Source organism: Acomys minous (genome assembly GCF_964271855.1).
Source record: "Acomys minous genome assembly, chromosome: 9".
In the NCBI taxonomy this organism is placed as follows: Eukaryota; Metazoa; Chordata; class Mammalia; order Rodentia; family Muridae; genus Acomys; species Acomys minous.
In genome coordinates, this window is record NC_140490.1 from 80944146 (window position 1) to 80963981 (window position 19836).

Sequence of the window (19836 nt, forward strand, 5' to 3'; positions counted from 1 at the left end):
CATCCTAGAGGGGCTGCAGGGGTGGGCAGAGAGCCCCCAGAGGCTGCTGCCTTCCTGTGGGTCACAGACAGTATAATAAAGGGAATGGTGTGGTTGCAGGCACCGACTGGCAGGGGCTAGCTGTACTTTACAGCCCAGTTTGTCCCAGTGTCTGTCTGTCAGGAGTGCCAGGATGTCACAGTTTGGGGGGCTATGGCGCCAAGCACAGCTCTGAACCTCTATCCTTAGGGTCTCCCTCCTCCCATACCACGCGGACGCCAGCGCTTACATATAGGAAAACAACTTTATTAAGAAGGCTTTCAAGTCCAAAAATAAAACTCTGGATACAATGTTTTTAAACCCTTAAATCAGTTCAGCAAATATATAATCAGTGATTTAGCTGTCAAAGATTAAAGGTCCGTTGCTTTATTTAAAATAAAATATATTTTAGTTCTTAAAATTTATTCCGTAAAGTACATATATCTAATATAAATTCCCTACATATACACAGGAAGTATGAAGTAAAAATAACAATAAAAAAAACTTTAGAAACCTTTTTAAAAAACAAACAAACAAACAAAAAACCCTCAACACTGAATCTTAATTTAAAAAACAAAACAAAACAAAACAAAAACCACAATAAAACAAAAGTTATAAATTTGTTTGATGGGACGCCCCTTGGATACCCTCCCCTTACCCTCCTCTGGCCACCTCGTGGCTGATGTACAAAATGGTATATATTTGCCCCAAAAAAAGGGAGTGTGTGTGTGTGTATGTGTTGGGGGAGGGGGAGGGGGAAATGCCACCTGCCTTTTTCTGGAAGTTTCTACAAGAATCCACACTGTTAAATCCAGCGAGAGTTGTAAATATCGTGTTATTTTTTGTTTTAAGATCACCCCGGAAACGGGGAGGGGTGTCCTAATAAAAAGTGCAAACAGAATTCTCCGGCTTACTGTCACCGGCTCACTCAATACTGTCACTTGTCAAGAACGGAGGCGCTGCCGCTGGGCCGTAAGCTGATGGCCTCTACGCCTGCTGCAGGAGTTAAAGCTGTTTGCGAAACGCGTGGGCCCCTCCACCGCCCCACGTCACCACCCAGGTCCTGCCCTGCCCCTCCTCTCCCGCCCCGAGCCCGAGCCAGGGCTGCCCCGAGAGTAGAGGTACACTAGGAAAAGATATGAATGGCTTGGGTAGCCGGCGTGCGGCAGGCGGGGCACTCTGGTTCGCTCTTCCCACAGATGCGGACGGCACAATCCATGCAGAAGAGGTTGTGGCCGCAGGGGACCAAGGCGGCCATGGCCTCGCCCTCAGCGCACACCACGCACTCGCGGGCCAAGGCTGTGGCGGGCGGGCCTGGGGCCACTGCGGGCGCCGAGGAGGTTGCCGCTGTGGTAGATGGCTTGTGGCTGCCCTCCGAGGCCACGGTGTCCAGGGCGGAGGACGCCGGGGTGGTGTTGGGCAGAGAGGGGGTCGTGGAGAAGGGCGGCAGTGTGCTCTGCGGGGATCGCCACGGCACAGCACCCACTGGATCTGGGACGCCGCGACGCGCCAGCGGCAGCTCCAGGCTCAGTCCTCCGGGCTCAGGCAGGGTGGGTGAGTGGCGTGGCGTGCTGGCGGCCCCGCCGCTGCTGCGCCGGGTACCTGTGTTGGGTTGTGCGGGTGCCCCATTAACCGTGGGGCAGCCGCTGAAGGCCGGCAGGGGCGCGGCTCGCTCGAAGGGCGCCCATATGGTGGCCGCGGCAGGCACGGTCAGGTCCAGCGCCAGAAAGTCAAAACCAAAGTCGCAGTCCTCGGGGGCGGCTGTCCCCGTGGGGGCACCGGGCCCATCCCCGCCAAACGTGAAGCCCCCGTTGCCAGAGCCCCCATAGGGGCTGCTGGGACTTGGGTCCGGCAGCGGTGGCCCTCCACGGCTGCCCACATAAAAGGGCTCAGAGGAGCTGGTTGCACCCAGGGCGCTGTCCCCACGCAGGCTGCTGGTGGCTGTGGGGGGCCTCCGTGCTGGGTGGGGGGCCTTGGCCCAGAGGCTGGCTGCGGCTCCCAGCAGGTCCAGACACACGTCGGTACCGTTAGCGTGGAAGTCGCTGTCCGGCCCTGCGTCGGTGAAGGCCCCGGTGCGCAGCGTGATGTGAGCCTCAATCTCCTCCCTCGCCCGGTCCACGTTCTCCGGCATCCCGGTCACGGCGAACACAGGCTCCTTGTCGCGCCCCGGGGTCACGATGTACGTGTGCGTCCTTTGCTGGATCCGTTTGATGGTGGCGCCCTTGGGCCCCACCACCAGCCCCACCACGCGGTAGGGCACGCGCACCTGGATGGTGGTCTGGCCCGGCAGGTTGGGGGGGCCTGGGGTGGCCCCCGACAGCCCACCCGCCTTGCTGCGCGTGGCGCGGATAAGTGAGAAGTGTTCGGCGGCCGACAGGATCTCACGCTTGGCCATCTCCACATCCTCCTTGCGGCCAGTCACGATGAAGACCGGCTCCTCACCGCGCACTGGCGTCTTGATGTAGGTATTGGTCTTGGCACGTAGGGCCTTGATCTTGCACCCTAGGAAGACGGCAGACAGGTGACCCAGGGTGCCCCAACTTGTGAGCCATCTTCCACAGTCTGTACCCAGACACCCTACATCTGCATCTGAGGGCAAAATCTGGCCAGGAAAGCATCTCCCTAGTAAGGGAAGGGCCCATGGGCCTCGGTGCCAAGCTTGATGGCTGAAGTTTAAATAGGACCGGCCGGTGTGGTGGCGTACGCCTTTAATCCCAGCAGAGGCAGGTGGATTGTTGTGAGTTCCAGGCCAGCCTGGTCTACAAAGCGAGTCCAGGGTAGCCCGGGCTACACAGAGCAACCCTGTCTCAAAAAAGATAAATAGCCAGGACCAATGGTGGCAAAGGGAACTAGCTCCCACAAGTCCTGCCTTGAATCCGCCCTCTCCCAAGGAATGACTGAATAAATAGAATTTTAAAAGGAAGGGAACCCACCCTCTGGTCTGACTGTGTGGCTCCCCAGTCTTAGCTGGAATGCAGTAAATCAATGTCGGGAGCCTGCCACCACCCTTGGTGGTAGTGTGGTACACACTTTTGCTGTCCGGGCACTTGGGAGGCTGAGGCAGGAGGATTGCCACAAGTTTAGTCTCATCTCCAGGACTGGCTGTGTGGAGGCGTGAGGCTCAACTACAGGGAGTTTGAGGCCAGCGTGTGTGGGTGGAGGTCAGGACGTCTGCCAGGCTGCAGCAGGGCCTTAGCTTGATGGTAGACTCCGGGGTGACTCTGGAGCACCCCCAGAAAGTCCCATGGGTCTCTGAAGTCTTTGACACCCACTCCCTGGGGGGGACCCAGGAGTGCCCTTGTGTTGTAGACATCTGGGGGCACCCTTGGTGGCTGCCCTAGGAGCTGGACGTCTGAGAAGTGGAGCTGGGCCACACTGAGTGCTATGGGGTCCCAGAGGGTAGCAGTGTGGCTCCTGTCCCAGCATCGGATCAGACGGTTTAATGAGAGCGGACCCAGGAGAACACACCACCAAGACAGGAGCTGGGGGTTGTGGGGCTCAGCGGTGCCCCAATTTTGAATAAACTGGGAAATGTGGCCAGTTTCTGCCATCTCCTAGGCCAGGGTTTGAGGGGGGCTGTTCCTACTACTCAGCTCTACATGCCTTTTTCCATGGGACCCCAAATAGCAAGCTGGTATCTGAAGTCTCTGCACTGATACCCCAAAGTGCTCCAGGCTTGCCCCTGATCTGTCTGGCCTGGCCTGGATCCCTCGTATGTATGTAGGGCACTCTGCCTCACTTCAGGTGGGGGTGGGGGTTGGGTAGGGTGGGGTAGGGCAGAGCGGGGTGGGGTGGAGGCCCTGGAGGTACAGCGGCCTGGCACACAGACTGTGCTCCCGGGTAGAAGGCTGGGATGCAGCTGCGGGAGATGGCGGCAGCTGGGACAGGCGGGTGAACCAAGGGAAGAAGCAGGCAGTGAATCTTCATTCACCAGGGCCCCTCCCACTCCAGCCAGTGGCTTCTCCTGGGCTGTGCCACCTGCCTTGGCCCAGATGGCAGCTCTAAGGACCAAGAGGCTACAAGGCGCAGGACATGCTGGCCCACACCTGTCACCTCTGCACACAAGAGGCTGAGGGGGGAACTGCTCTAAGATGGAGGTTGTAGCCTGGGCTACAAACAAAACACAGAGCTAGGCTGGGCGGTGGTGGCGCACGCCTTTAATCCCAGCACTTGGGAGGCAGAGGTAGGTGGACCTCTGTGAGCTCAAGGCCAGCCTGGTCTACAGAGTGCCAGGACAGCTAGCCCTGTTACACACAGAAACCTTGTCTCGAAAAACCAAAACAACAACAACAAAAACATAACACTGCCTGGGAATGGGGGGCGTGGCTTGGGGCACAGGGGCGTGGCTTGGGGCACAGGGGCGTGGTTTGGGGCACAGGGGCGTGGCTAGGGAGGGATGGAGCTCTAACCAGGTATCCCCCCCCCCCCCGCAGTGAGGGGCTGGGGGCGTGGCCAAAATGCCCTCCAACCCATTCTCCATCTGAAAAGAATGAGGCCAGGGGACAAGCTGGTCAGGGGAATGGGTGCACACAACCCGACTTTTGATGGATAACTCCGAGGGGTTCAGGGAAGCACTCTGGAGAACAAGGGGGGACCAGCACTTGGACAAGAGGTCAAAGGACTTGACAGGTGGCTTGTCAACATGACACTGACAAACTGCATCCATCAGACTGGCCTATGGGCGGGACTGCAGGGCACTTTCCTGATTAGTGATTGATGAGAGTGGCCCAGCCCACTGTAGGCGGTGCCGTCCCTGGGCAGGTGGTCCTGGGGTGTGTAGGAAAGCAGGCTGGGCAGGCTGAGGCCACAGGCAGCAGGCTCCTGCCCTGACTTCCGCCAGTGAAGGGCTGCAGCCTTTCCCTCCCAAACTGCTTTTGGCCAGTGTTTTATCACAGCAACAAAAAGCCAAGTAGGCTAGATGCATTTGTGTGGGAAAAGCTGGGTACCACGGATGGTCAGGGGGAAGGACCCTGAGGCCGATGGTCACGTGGGTCTGCCTGAGCTCATTTACACAAAGAGCCAGGACTTAGTGATCCAGGGGGGCTATCCAGACCAGCAGCGGTGAGCTCAGGGGCCAACTTTGCTGTCGGCCACCGATGACATCCCAAAATCTGGGTCCCAGTAACAAACACAGCAGACTGGGACTCGGTCTGACACCTTGGGTTTGACTCCCCAACACCGAGTACTCAGCTACCCACACAGGACTGTAGTGGGACCCGCCCCAGGAAGAGGCAGCAGCCAGGTGACTTTGGGACAAAAGATTACAGGCCTTGACTCTACACGTGTCCATACAGACCCTGAACAAGCCTGGTAATGCTACCCTGACAGGGGACGGCGCTGGGAGGGGGGTTACCTGGGAAGCCAGCCCAGGGTGGCAGAAGCTGCCTACACAAAGGGACAGCTGGCTCACTTGATGACTGGTCCCCACCCTCAGCACAAACCCCTAGGCCCAACACAGTCCATTCTCCGTCGGCATGGGACAGGTAAATGAACAACCAAAAAGACAGGAGGCGCTGGCTCTGCCCCACCCACAGGGAACTGGGGACAGACCGCTGGCTGCTGGGGAGCGACAGCTATCCTTGCAATTTAAACCCCACCCCCCTGTCTCTCTCGGTTTCAGAGGGTCCAGGGGATGGCTGAGCCCCACCCTAAAGTTCTTAGAACCAGGTTGTTGCCCCACTCTCGGTAGGGGGTGGTAGGAGTGGGCTGCTGTGGGTGGGGATGGGCAGGGGAAATTTGGGGGCCACCGCTATCCAGGCTTGTGGGTGTGTGAAGGGCCGGGCACTGCCCACCACCCTCCTGCCCGCCCCAGCAGCTCAAGGGCCAATGAGCAACGGCTGGCCTGATGTCACCGTGCGAATCTCAGCCTGGCTTTCGAACAAAGAGAACAATGGGCGGGCAACAGAGACACTCCCCAGCTCCGCGGCGCTGCGGCAGGGACCCCATCTCCTGGGTAGCTTGAATCCCTAACACCCTAGGCCTGCGGGGGGTCAGCCTATCCAGACAGGCAGAGTGCACCCCATGGGGAGCTTCTGCAGCCAGGAGACCCTCCTATAAACCCCAGATTCCCAGTCAAAGGGTACCCCTAGTGCTAGAGTTCTTTTTTTCCCTCAGCCAAAAGCACCCCCAGTCTGGACCCCTCCCCCAAACCAGGGAGCTGAGGAAGGCACCTTCTAAACTACTACACTTCAATCCTGACCCTCCGGGCACCCTCTGTGGGCTAACAAATCCGAGCTGGCCCCGCCCCATGTCTATGGGGGGGGGTGGAGCACCCACTGCCCATGGCTACTTCTGAGGGGCCTGTGTCTTAGGGTGTCCCCAGATACCGTACATGGATTGTGGTTGTCCCTGGGAACCCAGACAAAGGCGGCGGCAGCAGTGGCCACAGCTTGGGCTGTGCCCAACTTCTTCAGCAGCCAGCAGCTTTTAACAAAGGCGCCAAGGAATCCACGGAGGCCCAAAACCCACGCGGGGCGTGTCCCTTGGGGGGGTCTCCTGGTCACATCCACATAGGATTAAGAATGGCTCTTACTCTCCCCAAAACATACACCCTCCCCTGGACTCCTATCCACAAGGATAAGCGTGCCCCTGCACCGCTCCCCGCCCCCCCCCCCCGACGGCACTCACCCTGGCGACCTACGATCTCCGCGACATGCTCGGAGCTGGGCACCGGTACACACTCGGTCATGTTCACGCCCTTCTTGCGACTGCCGATCACGTTCAACTGCTCAGCCAGCAGCGTCGAGGGACCCAGGGCGGCCGGGTGTGGCGCGAAGCTGGCGAACACATCTGGGGGAGATGGCCGGGGGCTCACGTCGGGGTCCAGAAGAGGTAGCCCGCCGGGGGCCACCGAGGAAGCCACGGGCATTGTGGGTGCCAGGGTCACCGAGTGTCCGACAGTCACTGAGGGTGCTACGGTCACCGAGGATGTCAGTGCCATCGAAGGTGCCACGGTCACCGAGGGTGCCACAGCCATGCAGGGTGCACAAGTCACCGAGGGTCCAACGGCCATCGAGGGTGCACTGGTCACCGACGGTGCCAGTGCCATCGAGGGTGCACAAGTCACCGAGGGTGCCACGACCATCGACGGTGCACCGGTCATCGAGGGTCCCACGCCCATCGAGGGCGCACCAGTCACCGGGGGCGCCACGGCCGCCTCGAGCTCGTCGGGGGGCACGGGCCCATCCTCTCCGCGCTCCGCCGCCCCGTCTGCGCCGCGCGTCGCCGTCCCCTCCTCATCTCCGGGGCGCGCGCCCCCCAGCCCGAGCGCGGACAGCTGGTCCAGCGCCAGGCGCAGCGCAGCGGCCGCGTCGTCGGGCTCGGGTGGCGGCCGGGGCGCGGCATCCTCGGCTCCCGGGAGCGCAGGGTGCGGATGCCCGGGGTCGCCGGCGGTGGTCCCGGTTCCCGCGCCGCCCGCGTCGGGCTGCCCGGTGGAGCCCGGCATGGCTTTAGCGCTCGGGCCCGCGCCGCCGCCGCCGCCCGCGCCGCCCTCCGCGTCTGCGAGCTCGGCCGCCGGCCGCCGGCATCCAGCGGCGGGGCGGGGACGGCGGCGCGGGGATGCTGCGGGGACGCGGGGCTGCGGGGCGGTGGCGCTGTGGCGGGGCTGGCGGCGGCTCCTGGGCGGCCGAGGCGGCGGCGGCGGCGGCGGCGGCGGCGGTGGCACGGGACGCTCGTGCCCTCCCTCCCTCCGCCCTCCCGCCGCCCCGCCCCGGCCCCGCCCCGCGACGTCACCGCGGCCAACAATGGGCACCGCTGCTGCGCACGCGCGGGCCGGCCCGGCGGTCACGTGTTTGCCCCGCCCCCGCCCAGGGCGCGGACCCTCCCCCTCCCCCAGCCGGCTCGCACGTGCGGGAGGCGCCGCAGGTGGGTCGGCGGAGTCGGCTGTACTCTCCGCCACCTCGGTGCGTCCCGGGGGATCTGGGATGGATCGTGTGCGCCCCGGGCCCTCGCCATCATCCCTCGCTTCCCCTCCCTTCCCAGTACTTCCAGTGCTCGCCAGGGGACCTTCTATCGGGGATCGCTTTGCGGTCACAGGTTCCCCCTCCTGCATCCCACTTTAAGATAGGAACTCTATTCTGTGCGCACACGTGTGGGGTCCCCCTCCGGTGTCTGTCCCCCTTACCCCCAAGTCAGTCCCCGCCCTTCGAGAGCAGGGAGTTCCTCCCCGTGGGCCTGGGGACCATGGGGACCCTGTGTCAGGGAGTCATCTCGCAGTCACCTCCAAGCCATGGACTCCATCCCATCGCAGAGGCGTAGCTATGGTCCCTCTTCGGTGTCTGGCTAGTCCCAGCTGTCCCTCTCACGTTTCGGGTACAGTGATTCCGCTCCCGGAATCCACCCCTAGAGTCATAAAACCCGTCTCCGCACGAAAAGTGTGGCGTCCCTCCCAGGGCCTGTCTTCTCCCGAGTCCGGGCCCTCTGTCCCAAGCACAGCTAATGACCTGGGGACCCAGAGCCCGCACTGTGGCATCCTGCTCGCTCATTGCCCTGGTCGGATACCTCTTGTCATGGCGTGGTGCCTGGGCAGCCCCTGAGGTCGTCTCTTTTCCCAAGTCAAACCTCTTTTCCCAACTCATCATCCTCACCTTGGGGGTGGAGAGGGTTGGGTCGTGTACCCTGGATGGGGCATCTCATCATAGTCACTAGCTCTGCCCACCGCCAGGGCCATACTGTCCCCTGCTGGAGCACACACACTTCAGTGTTCCTGTTGAGATTTCTTAGGATGAACAGCAGGGGACAGGATGGGCCTGGCCTGGGTCCTTTGCTTACAGCCGACTGCAGGTCAGCTTGTGTGGGGTCTGTGGCAGAGTCTGCTCTGCTCTGTAGCTCCCTTAGCCACAGCAGTGCTCCTGCTCCCCTCCCATGCACCCCTCCAGGAGTGTCCTCACACCTCCAGTGTGTGGGTTCCCCTGCCCAGAAGCCACCTCATCCTAATTAAAAGGCCAAGAGCTGGCAGGGTGTGGTGGCTCACGATTTTAAGTTCCAAGCCATCCTGGTCTACTTAGGAAGTTCTAGGCCAGCCAGGGCTATGAAGTGAAAGTTTATTTTTTAAATAATAATTATAATTATATATCATCGTTATTATTAAATCAGAGCCGGGCATGGTGGCCTTTAATCCCAGCACTTTGGAGGCAGAGGCAGGCAGATCCCTGTGGGTTTGAGGAGCCCAGCCTGGTTTATAGAGCAAGCTCCAGGATGGTTAGGGCTACACAGAGAAACCCCGCCTCGGGGTGGGGGTGTAAAAAGTCTGGCCACTCCCTGGGCTAGCTACAGGCCTTGTCCTTGACTTGGCAGAAACTCCAGCATCCTTGGCAGCTAGTCAAAGCGAGAGGCTGCATCCCGATGCAGCCAGTCAAGCAGGTCACCTCTGCCCTCTCTTCCCCTCGGGGATTTGAACTGGTCCTGGTCTCCTGAAGTGGAGGAGCACAGAGCTCAGCTCTGGAAAAGGACACACAGAGGGAGAGACACGCAGTCCCTTGTCTGAAGATGCAAAGCTGGGGGTTGACAGACACCTCAAGTGGCTTTCCAAGAGGTTAGGAGCAAGGGGCTGGAAGATGCCACAAAGGTGAGCACCCAAACCTAAATGACAGCAACGTGTTTGTAACCCCAGCACCCGGGAGGCAGAGGCTGGCCTGGTCTACAGAGTGAGTCCAGGGCAGCCAGGGCTACACAGAGTAACCCTGTCTCAAAAAACCAAAAAAAAAAAAAAAAAAAAAAAAAAAAAAAAGAGAGAGAGAGACTGTCTCAAAAGCCAGAGGGCAGAGGCCTCCGTTGAGAGTTTACAGCTTTCGCTGAGGACCTGCGGTCAGCTTCCAGCACCCACGCAATGGCTCACAACCACCTGTTACTCTGTTTCCCGGGATCCAGAGCCGCCTTCGCACTATACAGTGCTCAGGCATAAACTCAGGCATATACACGTTTTGTTTTTGAAACAGGGTTTCTCTGTGTATCCTTGGCTGTCCTGGACTCACTTTGTAGACCAGGCTGGCCTCGAACCCAACAGATATCCGCCTGCCTGTGACTAAGGGGTAACCTTGGGAGGCCAGGGCCAGATATTTCGTTTTGTCTTTTGTGTGTTTTTGGTTTTTCAAGACAGGGTTTCTCTGGGTAGCCTTGGCTGTCCTGTACTCACTTTGTAGACCAGGCTGGCCTCGAACTCATAAGAGATCCGCCTGCCTCTGCCTCCCCAGTGCTGGGATTAAAGGTGTGCGCCACCACCACCACGCCCGGCTCAGGGTGAGATCTTAACAACAAACAGCAGACCAAGGGTGTTGCTCCCACCAACATGCTGGGAGCCCCGGGTTCCATCCAGACCATATATACAGGGCCTATACTGGCTCAAGCCTGTCATCCCAGCCCCGAGGAGGCGGCGGCGGCATGGTCAGTTCTAGGGACAGTGTGGCGAGCGAGGGTTTCTCTGGAGGCCATGGGGGTGTGGGACTAACCCCAGGAACGTGCAGCTGCTCACTTGCAGAAATGCATGCCTTGCCAATGAGGGAGTTGAGTGACATCCTTAAGACCTAGGTATGTAGAACCTGGTACGGAGCATCTGGGTGACCTGCAAATGACCTGGGTAATGACACCAGAAGTGGTCCTCTGAGTGCTATCTGCATGTGTGCGGTGCTTGTACGTGAACACTTACACACAGGCAACAAGTAAACAAACCAATCAACTACAATAACACAACCCGAACAACGCAGGGGCTGTGGTGTGTCTCAGCAGTAGAGCATATCCAAGCATGCAGCTGGGCCTAGGGTCCCCCTCATCTCCAAATAAATGAGTATGTGTGGGAGACAGCTTAAGTGGTCAGAGTTCTGGCTGCTCTCCCAGAAGACTCATGGTGGGTCTCAAGCATGCGTAACTCTAATTCCAAGGTCCTGACCCCCTTTTGGCTTTTGTGTGCGCTGCACACACATGGTACACACCCAGCCACAATACTCACACATGTGAAAGCAGGTAAAGGCGCATGCTCTGAGCCTAGCTAGCCACCAGCATCCGATCCCTTGGACCCTGCTGCCCTGGGGCCTTTCTCCGTGTGTGGGATTAAAGTTGTGTGTGGTGAGCACACAGGCGAGGAGGCAGCTTGCAGGACACTTCACTGAAGCCAGGTGGACAGAGGGCACCATGGTGAAGCCATGGCACACAAGACTGAGTGTGCCAGCACGCTTGGCACTTCAACCTTTCCTTAACAATAAAGCTAAATTTGAAGAGAATCCTTTGATTCATTTGAAAGTGACTGGAGAGATGGCTCAGAGGTTAAGAACACTGGCTGCTCTTCCAAAGGTCCTGAGTTCAATTCCCAGCAAACACATGGTGGCCCTCTTCTGGTGGGTAGGCAGAACACAGTATACATAAATAAATCTTTAAAAAGAAAGTGACTGCAGGACACTGCTGTGGGCCTCTTCCTGGTGTGGGCAGCATAGTACTCTGGGTTCTATCCCCAGCTCCAAGATAATGAGCCACATCTGTGTAGTTCCAGAATATTCCACCATCCCAACAGAGGCCCTGTCCTCCTCAGTCCCCACTATCCCACTTGACTGTCCTTGCTTTCTCACATTCTAGGGTCCCACTGTGAGCTTCTGTCTGGGCTGGGGTGTCTCTTCGGTGTGACATCCTGGCTGAGGCGTGCGAGAGCCTTGCTTTCCTGCTCATGGCCTAGTAATACTCTGACAAGTAGATAGCCCCACCCGGGCAAGCTTTTACCTGTGGTGCCACCATTGGCCATGGTGGCTGACGGGACAGAAGTGGCCTGTGGAGGGGCTGAGCAATTTGGTGGCCACAGGACAAGGTGCAGGGCTATATAGGAGGGCTGCAGGGCTACCAGGTGACCTGGACGACAAAGGTGTGACAGGCTTTTAGAAGGAGGAAAGGGCTTTGGGGTGGGGACATAGGCAGCCCCAACATGTCCATGTGGGTGCAGAGAACCCTTCCCCATGCCCCAAGAAAGCTTAGGTGGCCTTGCCCCACCCAGTCACTAGGTTGAGGTGTCCTCAACGGCCATGTTGCATTTTAGGGCATAAGGCCCGGAAACCAACACTGGTCGTGTGGACCCGAAGACCCCCAACAGTTTCTTGGGTACCGTCAGCACATGCTAGAAGCCCCTGTAGGGTGCCCCACGAGAAGCTGCACTACCACTGCGCCTGTGGGCCCCCAATGACTTAAGAGCCTGGCGCTGGCAGCTCACGTTGGTCAGGCTGCCATGTGTGGATGGTCCTGGGGGAGTCGTCAGCATAGTAGGACCTGGTCCTGCCGGGAGTCTCCTCCATGGTCATGGACAGTGGATGACCGGGGCACCCCCAGCCTATAGGGGATGGTGCCCTGCCTCACACTTTATCTTCCAGCCAGCAGATGCTGAGCCCATCCGTCTCTATGCTGGAGCAAATAGAACAACTCTGGAGCCTCTGAGGTGGCACAAGACACTTTGCCCAGAGTCACAGAACCAACCGGCTCCTTCACTGGCGGAGCCAGCCCGGTTACCCTTGTGGGTGAGGGCAGACAAGGGGCAGCAGCTCTGGCCTTGGGTGCTGTCCAGTGTGGGGAACAAGACCCTGACAGACACAGGGTAGTCAGGGGCACTCGCTGGGCCCTAGAGAGGTATCTGCCGCACCAAGGCTGTCAGATGGGCGAGGCAGGTTTGAGGAGATGCCCCCACTCCCTGCTAGCCTCCTAGAGGCCACAACTGCAGGGATACAGGAGTTCAGGTGGTCAGTATCAAGGGCGTCAAGCAGAGGGGCTGCCAATTTCTCACTCAAAGCCCATGTCCCTGCCACACCAGGACACTGAGGCCTGGAGCAGGTGTGTCCCATGGGCCAGGTACCCTCAGAGCTGTGGCTCAGAATGACAAGTCAGAGCCCAGAGATGTTCCTACCATCAGTTTATTGAATAAAAGCGACTGACTTCCTGGCTGGCTGCTGGCTCTCAGCCGCGAGGCCCCAATGAACAGTTGCAGTCCAGGCCCTGGACCACAGTGGGGTTAGGACACTGTGAGGCAGGCACAGCCAGGTGTGCTTCTAGAACCTTCCTCCAGCGCCCAACAAAGCTCATAGCTTCTTGGTGACGAGAAGGGCCTCTTCCTATGGTGGAGGCAGGGAGGTGACCTCCCAGCTGTGCCTTCAGTTTTCAGTGTGGGGCTTCTTGCCAGGCTGCACAGGGGCAAGCAAGTCCAAGGCCCAGGGGGCACCTGCACTGAGACCCGGCTGGGAAGAAAATGGAGGCCCCCATCTGGTCCAGGCCAGGCTGAGGGAGGTCCGCAGGAGTCCATGGGAGGCAGTTTGTCACCACGGCCTGGGCAGGGCATCTGGAAGAGGCAGGAAGGGAAGCCGTCAGAGGCCTGACTAGGGTGGGGCCTACACCCCGGCACCCTAGCCTGCAGCACCTATTTAAACACGCTCGGGCTCTGGCTCGTCGTCGTCCTCCTCCTCCTCATCTTCCTCCTCGGTGCAGGCCTTGTCCAGTGGTGCCTCCCCGTCTCGGGCCAGCTCCTCCACGTGTGCCAGCATGTCGGCCATCAGTGCCTCCTCCAGGCGCTTGCGCACCTGCTGCACCAGCTCCTCCTGCTTCCTGGGAACACAGGCTCTGACAGGGTGCACAGCCCACAGGTGCCCACCACACCCTCTCCATCAGCTGCGGGGACCCACTGGTCTCTAGACATGTTCCACTTTTCACAGCCAAGCTACGTAGAAGCCACGTGCACACAGGAGCGGGCAGACCATGCACGGTGGCCGAGAATCTAGTTCTGGGACCTGCTCTTGTCTCCACCTTGCTTATCTCCCTCGTCTGAGACAGTGAACCCGGGCCGGCCCCCAGGGTCCAGACAAGCGCCCAGGGCTGCTTCCCTAGCCACGCCCACCAGGCCTCTGGAGAGCTGTCACTCACTCAGGGTCTGCTCCCTGTTTCCCAGTTCTCCCAGGCTCATGGCCGTGACAGTTTCTGAGCCAAGACCGCACCTCACTGTCCACGTCTGTCTTACCCCAACCCCAGCCATTCCAACAGCCCCTGCCCTCACTCCCAGCATTCCTGAGGGTCAGGTATAAGCTGGCCTGCCCTGCACCCTTCATGACTAACTGGTGGTTGGGGGTGCAGCCCACGGAGCCGCCAGTTACCTGATGTCATCATCGGTCACCATGAAGGCTTTGCAGAGCGGCTGTGCAGTGTTCAGCCACACGCCAGGATTCTTCTCCACGGCTGCGGAGAGCTGGCCTGTAATGGGCAGGGTGCTGGTGTGCAGTGCACTGGCAATGGCGGAGAGCAGTGTCTCGTCTGTGCAGCCTGGGCCCACTCCTGTGCAAGAGTGACAGTGGGCAGGGTCACTGGATGGCAGAGGCTCCTCCTGGGGAGCTATGACATCACCCCACAAAGCCTTTGTCCAGCATGGTGGCACAAGCCTGTAAGCCCAGGCAGAGGCAGGAAAGGCTCCACAGTGAGAGCCAGTCTCAGAAAACTGAGAGGGGTGGTGCTAGAGATGCTGGTGGACAGAGAGCACGACCCTCCTGGAGCGCCCAGAACCGCGCCCAACACCACAGCAGAAGGCTCGCATTGCCTGCCACTCCAGTTGCGGGGTGTGCATGCCCCCTGTTCACTGGCACATGAATGCCTGTGGTACAGACAGACTCACAGGGGATGGGGCCACGTGTACACACACCTTTTAAAAAAGAGAACTGATAAAAACAAAAACGGAAAAAAAAGAGGCCCCAGCCACGGGCATCCACCCACCTCACCCAAGTTCACAGGGCAGCCCTCCCTCCGGCCCCCCCCCCCCCCAACTCACCCTGCAGGCCCTTGGGAAGGTCCATGGTTCTGACCAGCTCCTCAGCAATGTCAAAGGCACTCAAGCCACTCAGCTTCTTCTCCCAGAACAGCTTTAAGGTAGAGGGGCTCGGTCACAGGAAGCCAAGGTGGGAACGCCCCGCCCTGTGACCCCCCTACCTAGCACCAGGCCCCAGCAGCCCTGGGGATGTTTACAGAAGGGTCAGAAAACCACAAAGGAATCTTGGCTTTTGTTATGTTGATTTTTAAAGGGCAAGGTAAAAAAAATCTACAATTCATGACCCCCCACAGAGTCCCCCGCCCCAGCCTCAGATGCTAAGTGCTGGGCCTCCGGTGAGGGCCACCAAGTTTGGGCGGCCATTTTCTTTCTAAGGAGTATACTTAAAGCCGAGGGGCTTGCAGCTCACGGGGCAAGGCACTTGCTTATCTCGTCCAAGGTACTGGTTTCTCCCACCCCCTAAAGGATGCCATGGACACTGCCTGGGGCTCACCTGCCTCGGCTGGTCCACTGCCTTTTGCGGGTCGCTCTTGACCTTGTTGCTGGGATGATTGGTGATTTTCGTCACTGGTTGCTTGAAGATGGATGCAGTCTGCCGCACAGGCAGCGCAGTGTTCAGGTCAGGCTTGCCCTGGGGGGAGAAGACTCTGCAGCGGGCCGCTCCGACCGGGGTCCATGGAGGGTTGGAGGGGCCAGGGAGGCGGTTAGCCAGAGCCTGAATAGTGGCGGGTGGGCGATCAGGCGGGCAGATCTCCCACCCACCAAACCAGATACGCGCCATGCTGCTGCCAGCAGAGGTACTGGCTCGATGGCAATGTGGGCTAACCCAAAGGGCCCGCCCACCCCTGACGTCACCACCCTCACCTTGACCTGGTTGGAGGAGTCATAGCGCACGCGCTGGCGGCTTTTATTCATCTTGTTCATTAACATTTTTCCAGTGCGGAAATCGAAGGTGCTGAGGTCCATAGAGCCGCCCAGGTAACGTGCCAGCTGTGGCTTGCTGCGGAACTTCTTCCCGCTGGGGCTGCGGGCGGGAAGCTGGTCAGCCTGAGCAGGACCCCACCCCAACCACCGTGGAGGGGCGCGCTCCCCGTGCCTGTGTCACAGGTCTCAAGGAAAGCAAGAAGGAATAGCCCCAAGAAGCCAGGCCTTAGGCTGGGGTGGGGGCACAGTACATCTGGGAAGCCCAAAGTGGGGGGGGCTATGATATTGGGGCCTGCACCCCTTGGCTTCCTGCTTTCCAAGGATCACCTATCCCGTATCGGGGACAGGAGTCATGTAGGCCAGGCTGGTCTCAGACTTCCTGATACTCCTCTCAGCACCTGAGAGGCCATCGCCTGGACGGCTAGATAAACACTTATCAACTCAGTGAGCCCCAGCCTTTTTGATTTGAGACAGTGTCTTATGTACTTCAGGGTAGCCTCGAACTTGCCACATAGCCCCCAAGTGTGGGCGGCATGTGTCTGCTTGAGTCCCTTGAGCAAGGTTCAGACATTTAAATGTGGAGGGGCCCTGAGGACACCGAGGTCAATGAGGCCGCACCTTGTGGGGGCTCCAGGGCTAGGGCATGTCCCAGAACAGATTTGTGGGGGCTGTTCTGGGATTAGTCAGAAATGGCTACAGGCTGGGTGTGACGTGACCATCTTGGGGCTGGCAGGAGGGCTTCTGGTGGGGACGGTTGAGCCCCACACTGACTGCCAGGACACCAGCTACAGGAGCCCACATGTTGTCCTAGGCCTGGTGGACCCCAGGTAGACACAGGACTCTGACTGGCAGCTGCCTAGGGAGTGGGCAGGGGGATGGGCAGTGGAAGGCAAGGATCCCTCCAGCCAGGCTGGTCTCAAACTGAGGTGGAGCATGCTGGTGAATCCATGGTCCTCCTGTCTCCACTGTGGTAGCAGGCACAGTGTGGTGCTGGGGATGGCCCTGCCGCTGTGGTAGCATTCTAACCTCTTGAGTCCAGCCTTAGTCGCTGGGGCCTTTTAAAAATATTCTAAAACCTAATCTGATGTAGAGCCCACCTGTTGGAGCATGACTAAAGCTGGCTCTCTCCTAATGAGCGAGTTTGGCATCCAGTTGATCATCCTAACAGCTGAATTAGAGCCTGGCATGGCGGCACGTGCCTCAAATCCCAGCACTCGGGGTTAGGGTTAAGGTTAGGGGGAGGCAGGTGGATCTCTGTGAGTTCGAGGACAGCCTGGTCTACAAAGTGAGTCCAGGACAGCCAAGGCTACACAGAGAAATCCTATCTCAAACCCCCCACCCCCCAAAAAACCAAATTTAAAAAACAAGACCACAAAATCAGGCATAGTGACACATGTCCCTCATCCAGGTAAGGCTGAGGAGAGAGAGGCCACAAGTCCCAGGCCAGCCTAGGCTACACAGTAAGACCCTACCTCAAAAACAAGTCAGAAGGGCTCTCTCAGCAGTTGGGGTGGGAGGTGCTAGTATGGGGACAGCCCCTTTGACGAGGTCCCGAGGCAGGGGCTGTAGGGCCCTGACCCTGTCCTAGAGCGCCTAGGGGAGGGCAGCTGGAGCTTGCCCTCATGCACAGGGAGAACAGGGTTCCCCAGTGTCTGTGTGGGAGGATTCTGGGCGCGACAGGTGTCCCGCACACACGAGTGGATGGCACTTGGCTATCTGGGCTGTGGAGGCTGCGTGACGAGCCAAGTGGAACAGCGACCGTCTGGAGACTTAGGCCATCGCGGTCATAGCCACGAGCCGCCGGGTGTCTGTTCTCACCACGTTGTGCCTTAGACAGAGGTAGGGACAGCGCTGCTGTCGCTGCAGGCCCTGAGCTGCCCCCCCTGTGTCCCCCGGGGTAGAAGGGAGCAGAGCTGGATCATGGTCTATAGACTCCTTCACAGGACAGAACCCTGGGGTTACAAGGTTTAGAAAGTGTTAACATGGGGCTGGAGAGATGGCTCAGAGGTTAAGAGCACTGACTGCTCTTCCAAAGGTCCTGAGTTCAATTCCCAGCACCCACATGGTGGCTCACAACCATTTATAACGAGATATTGTATACAACAACAACAAAAAAAAGTGGAGCGTGGTGGCGCACGCCTTTAATCCCTGCACTCGGGAGGCAGAGGCGGATCGCTGTGAGTTCGAGGCCAGCCTGGTCTACAAAGCGATCCCAGGACAGCTAGCCAGGGCTACACAGAGAAACCCTGTCTCAAAAATAAAATTAAAAAAAAAATGTTAACAAGACTGCGCAAGTCAGAAATGGGGGCGGGGCCGCATGCACACAGGGTCCCAAGACACCATTTGCTGCTTACAGATTAAAACCCTCAACTGTCCCAGGCCTTTAGGAAGCCACAGCAACAACCCTCTTGCAGCCCCAACGGTCCTGGGCCGCCAACCTGTGACTCCACAAGACCAAAGGGCCTGCCAGATTTCCTCACAGGGACAACTTCAATCAGCTCAGAGAGCAGGGGGGGGGGCGGGGGACACGGCGGGATGGTGCTTGCCAGGCATACATGAGCCCCAGGAGTCTATCGCCACCACCGCAAAAAAAAAAAAAAAAAGAAAAAGAAAAAAAGAAAGAAAGAAAGAAAGAAAGCGAGGGAAGACTAGCAGCAGGTGCAGGCTGCTTGACTGTAATTCCAACAGCTGTTAACCTAAGGGGTTGCAAAACAGCCTGGTCTATGTAGACATTGTCTCAAAGAAGGGGGAAAGTCTTGGGCACAAACACCACATTCACAGGGCTCAGAAGCCACTGTGACAGATGTCACTTGTACGGGGTACGACTCAAGACCAAGGGATCTGGAAGAATTGCAAAAACGGGAGGCATCTTGCGGACCCAAGTAGTTGGAACCCCAAATGATGCAGCTGAGGGGATCAAGCCACCTCGGGCAGTTCACCCTGCTCCCCAGAATCAGGGTTATGGCCCCCGCGAGCTCCCCACGAGGATGAAAGGGTAAGCCCAACCCCCGCCCCGCCCCCCGCTTCCCAGCGGCGTCTGGCCAAGGCCGGGCACCCCCCTCGGCCGGCTTGCGCGGTCCCCGATTCCGCAAAGAGGACAAAAGCTCGCGCCACGGGCGGGCGCGAAGCCACGAGGCTGCAGCTGCGAGCGGCGCGCACGCGCGCGCGTGCAGTTAAGGCAAGGCGCTGGGTCCGGCGCACGCGCACTGAGCCCCGAGCCGAGCCCGGCGCGTGCGCACTGACCACGAGCTGGCACGCACGACGCACGCCCCGTACGCACGTCGCCCCGGCCAAGACCGCCGCCGCCCGCAGTCGGGGCGCCCAGGCCGCCGCAGAGGCCGCTGGGAGGCGCCCGTTGGGGCCCTGCGCGGCCGGCGCGCTCATTCACCTATAGTAAAAGACATCCCTGTGGCCGGCGGACAGCCCCGACCTCCTGGGCACTTCTTCCCTTTCCCAGCCCTGCGGGAGCGCCGGGCACTCCCACCTCTTCCGCTCCATCGCGCCCCTGCTCTCCGCCCGCCTCCGGGCCCGCCGCCGCCAATGCCGCCGCCGCCGCCAGTCGCGACCCCCGGGTTCGTCGCCGCTCGGTTCCCGCCGCCGCCGCCGCCGCCGCCGCTCGCCGCGGCTGTTCCGTCCCGCGGGCCTCCGCCCTCCGCCCCCAGCCGGGCGCGCGCCGGCACTGCCACCCGCTCGGCCCCCTCCCCGCGCTCCACAGCCCCCGCTAGGGGGGCCGCTCCGCCCACCCGCCCGCGCGTGGCGTCCGTGTGCGCAGGCGCAGAGCTGGCCCCGCCCGTCCTGGCTCGCGGGACTCGTCTGACCGCGGTCCGGACTCTTGTGCGCAGCCGCGGCCTCGGCCCCGCCCCCCAGCTTGCCCTCAAGCCCCGCCCCGCGGCGGTCAAGGCCAATCGGATCACTTCGGCTCTGGCAGCGGCCTGCCCCCGCCCCCTCCCCGTAGGCCCCGCCTTTAGCATCAGGCGTAGGACACGCCCCCGGGGCGGCGAGGCCAATCAGAGTGTTCAGGACCTGTCTCTGCGGCTGAAGCCTCTCGTAAGACCCGCCCTGAGACGGGGCAGCCAATCAGCGTGGAGGGGCGGAGGGACAGCGCTCGCGCTTGCGCTCTGGACGCGGCG

The 19836-nt window shown here is 59.7% G+C and overlaps 2 protein-coding genes across 4 annotated transcripts; both read right to left on the reverse strand.

Moving 5' to 3' along the window:
* Positions 1-264: 264 nt before the first annotated feature.
* MEX3D (mex-3 RNA binding family member D) lies at positions 265-7605 on the reverse strand. Its single transcript, XM_084795501.1, has 2 exons — positions 6646-7605; positions 265-2520 (listed from the first exon to the last, which is right to left on the reverse strand). The coding sequence occupies exons 1-2, from the start codon at positions 7460-7462 to the stop codon at positions 1145-1147; spliced, it is 2193 nt and encodes a 730-aa protein (XP_084651627.1). The 5' UTR covers positions 7463-7605; the 3' UTR covers positions 265-1144.
* A 5272-nt stretch (positions 7606-12877) lies between these two features.
* On the reverse strand, positions 12878-19370 carry MBD3 (methyl-CpG binding domain protein 3). Of its 3 annotated transcripts, none has more exons than XM_084795590.1 (7): positions 19095-19370; positions 15647-15806; positions 15276-15497; positions 14786-14876; positions 14121-14298; positions 13394-13578; positions 12878-13315 (listed from the first exon to the last, which is right to left on the reverse strand). In XM_084795590.1, exons 1-6 carry the CDS (start codon positions 19202-19204, stop codon positions 13398-13400), a joined length of 942 nt encoding a protein of 313 aa, XP_084651716.1. In that variant the 5' UTR covers positions 19205-19370; the 3' UTR covers positions 12878-13315; positions 13394-13397. The 3 variants fall into 3 exon arrangements, with proteins under 3 accessions (XP_084651716.1, XP_084651718.1, XP_084651717.1); XM_084795592.1 differs by having other exon boundaries at positions 19191-19366; XM_084795591.1 differs by having other exon boundaries at positions 15276-15413; positions 19095-19359.
* Between the last annotated feature and the right edge of the window lie 466 nt (positions 19371-19836).

What these genes read in the sequence shown, in the direction of transcription:
- MEX3D (XM_084795501.1), bottom strand. Translation starts at nt 7,462, where the DNA reads ATGCCGGGCTCCACCGGGCAGCCCGACGCGGGCGGCGCGGGAACCGGG. An exon ending in GGAGATCGTAGGTCGCCAGG is followed by an intron (nt 2,521 to 6,645) that starts GTGAGTGCCGTC and finishes CCGTCTTCCTAG; the next exon opens with GGTGCAAGATCAAGGCCCTA.
- MBD3 (XM_084795590.1), bottom strand. Translation starts at nt 19,204, where the DNA reads ATGGAGCGGAAGAGGTGGGAGTGCCCGGCGCTCCCGCAGGGCTGGGAA. An exon ending in CAGTGGACCAGCCGAGGCAG is followed by an intron (nt 14,877 to 15,275) that starts GTGAGCCCCAGG and finishes TCTACCTTAAAG; the next exon opens with CTGTTCTGGGAGAAGAAGCT. An exon ending in CCTTCCCAAGGGCCTGCAGG is followed by an intron (nt 14,299 to 14,785) that starts GTGAGTTGGGGG and finishes ACTCTTGCACAG; the next exon opens with GAGTGGGCCCAGGCTGCACA.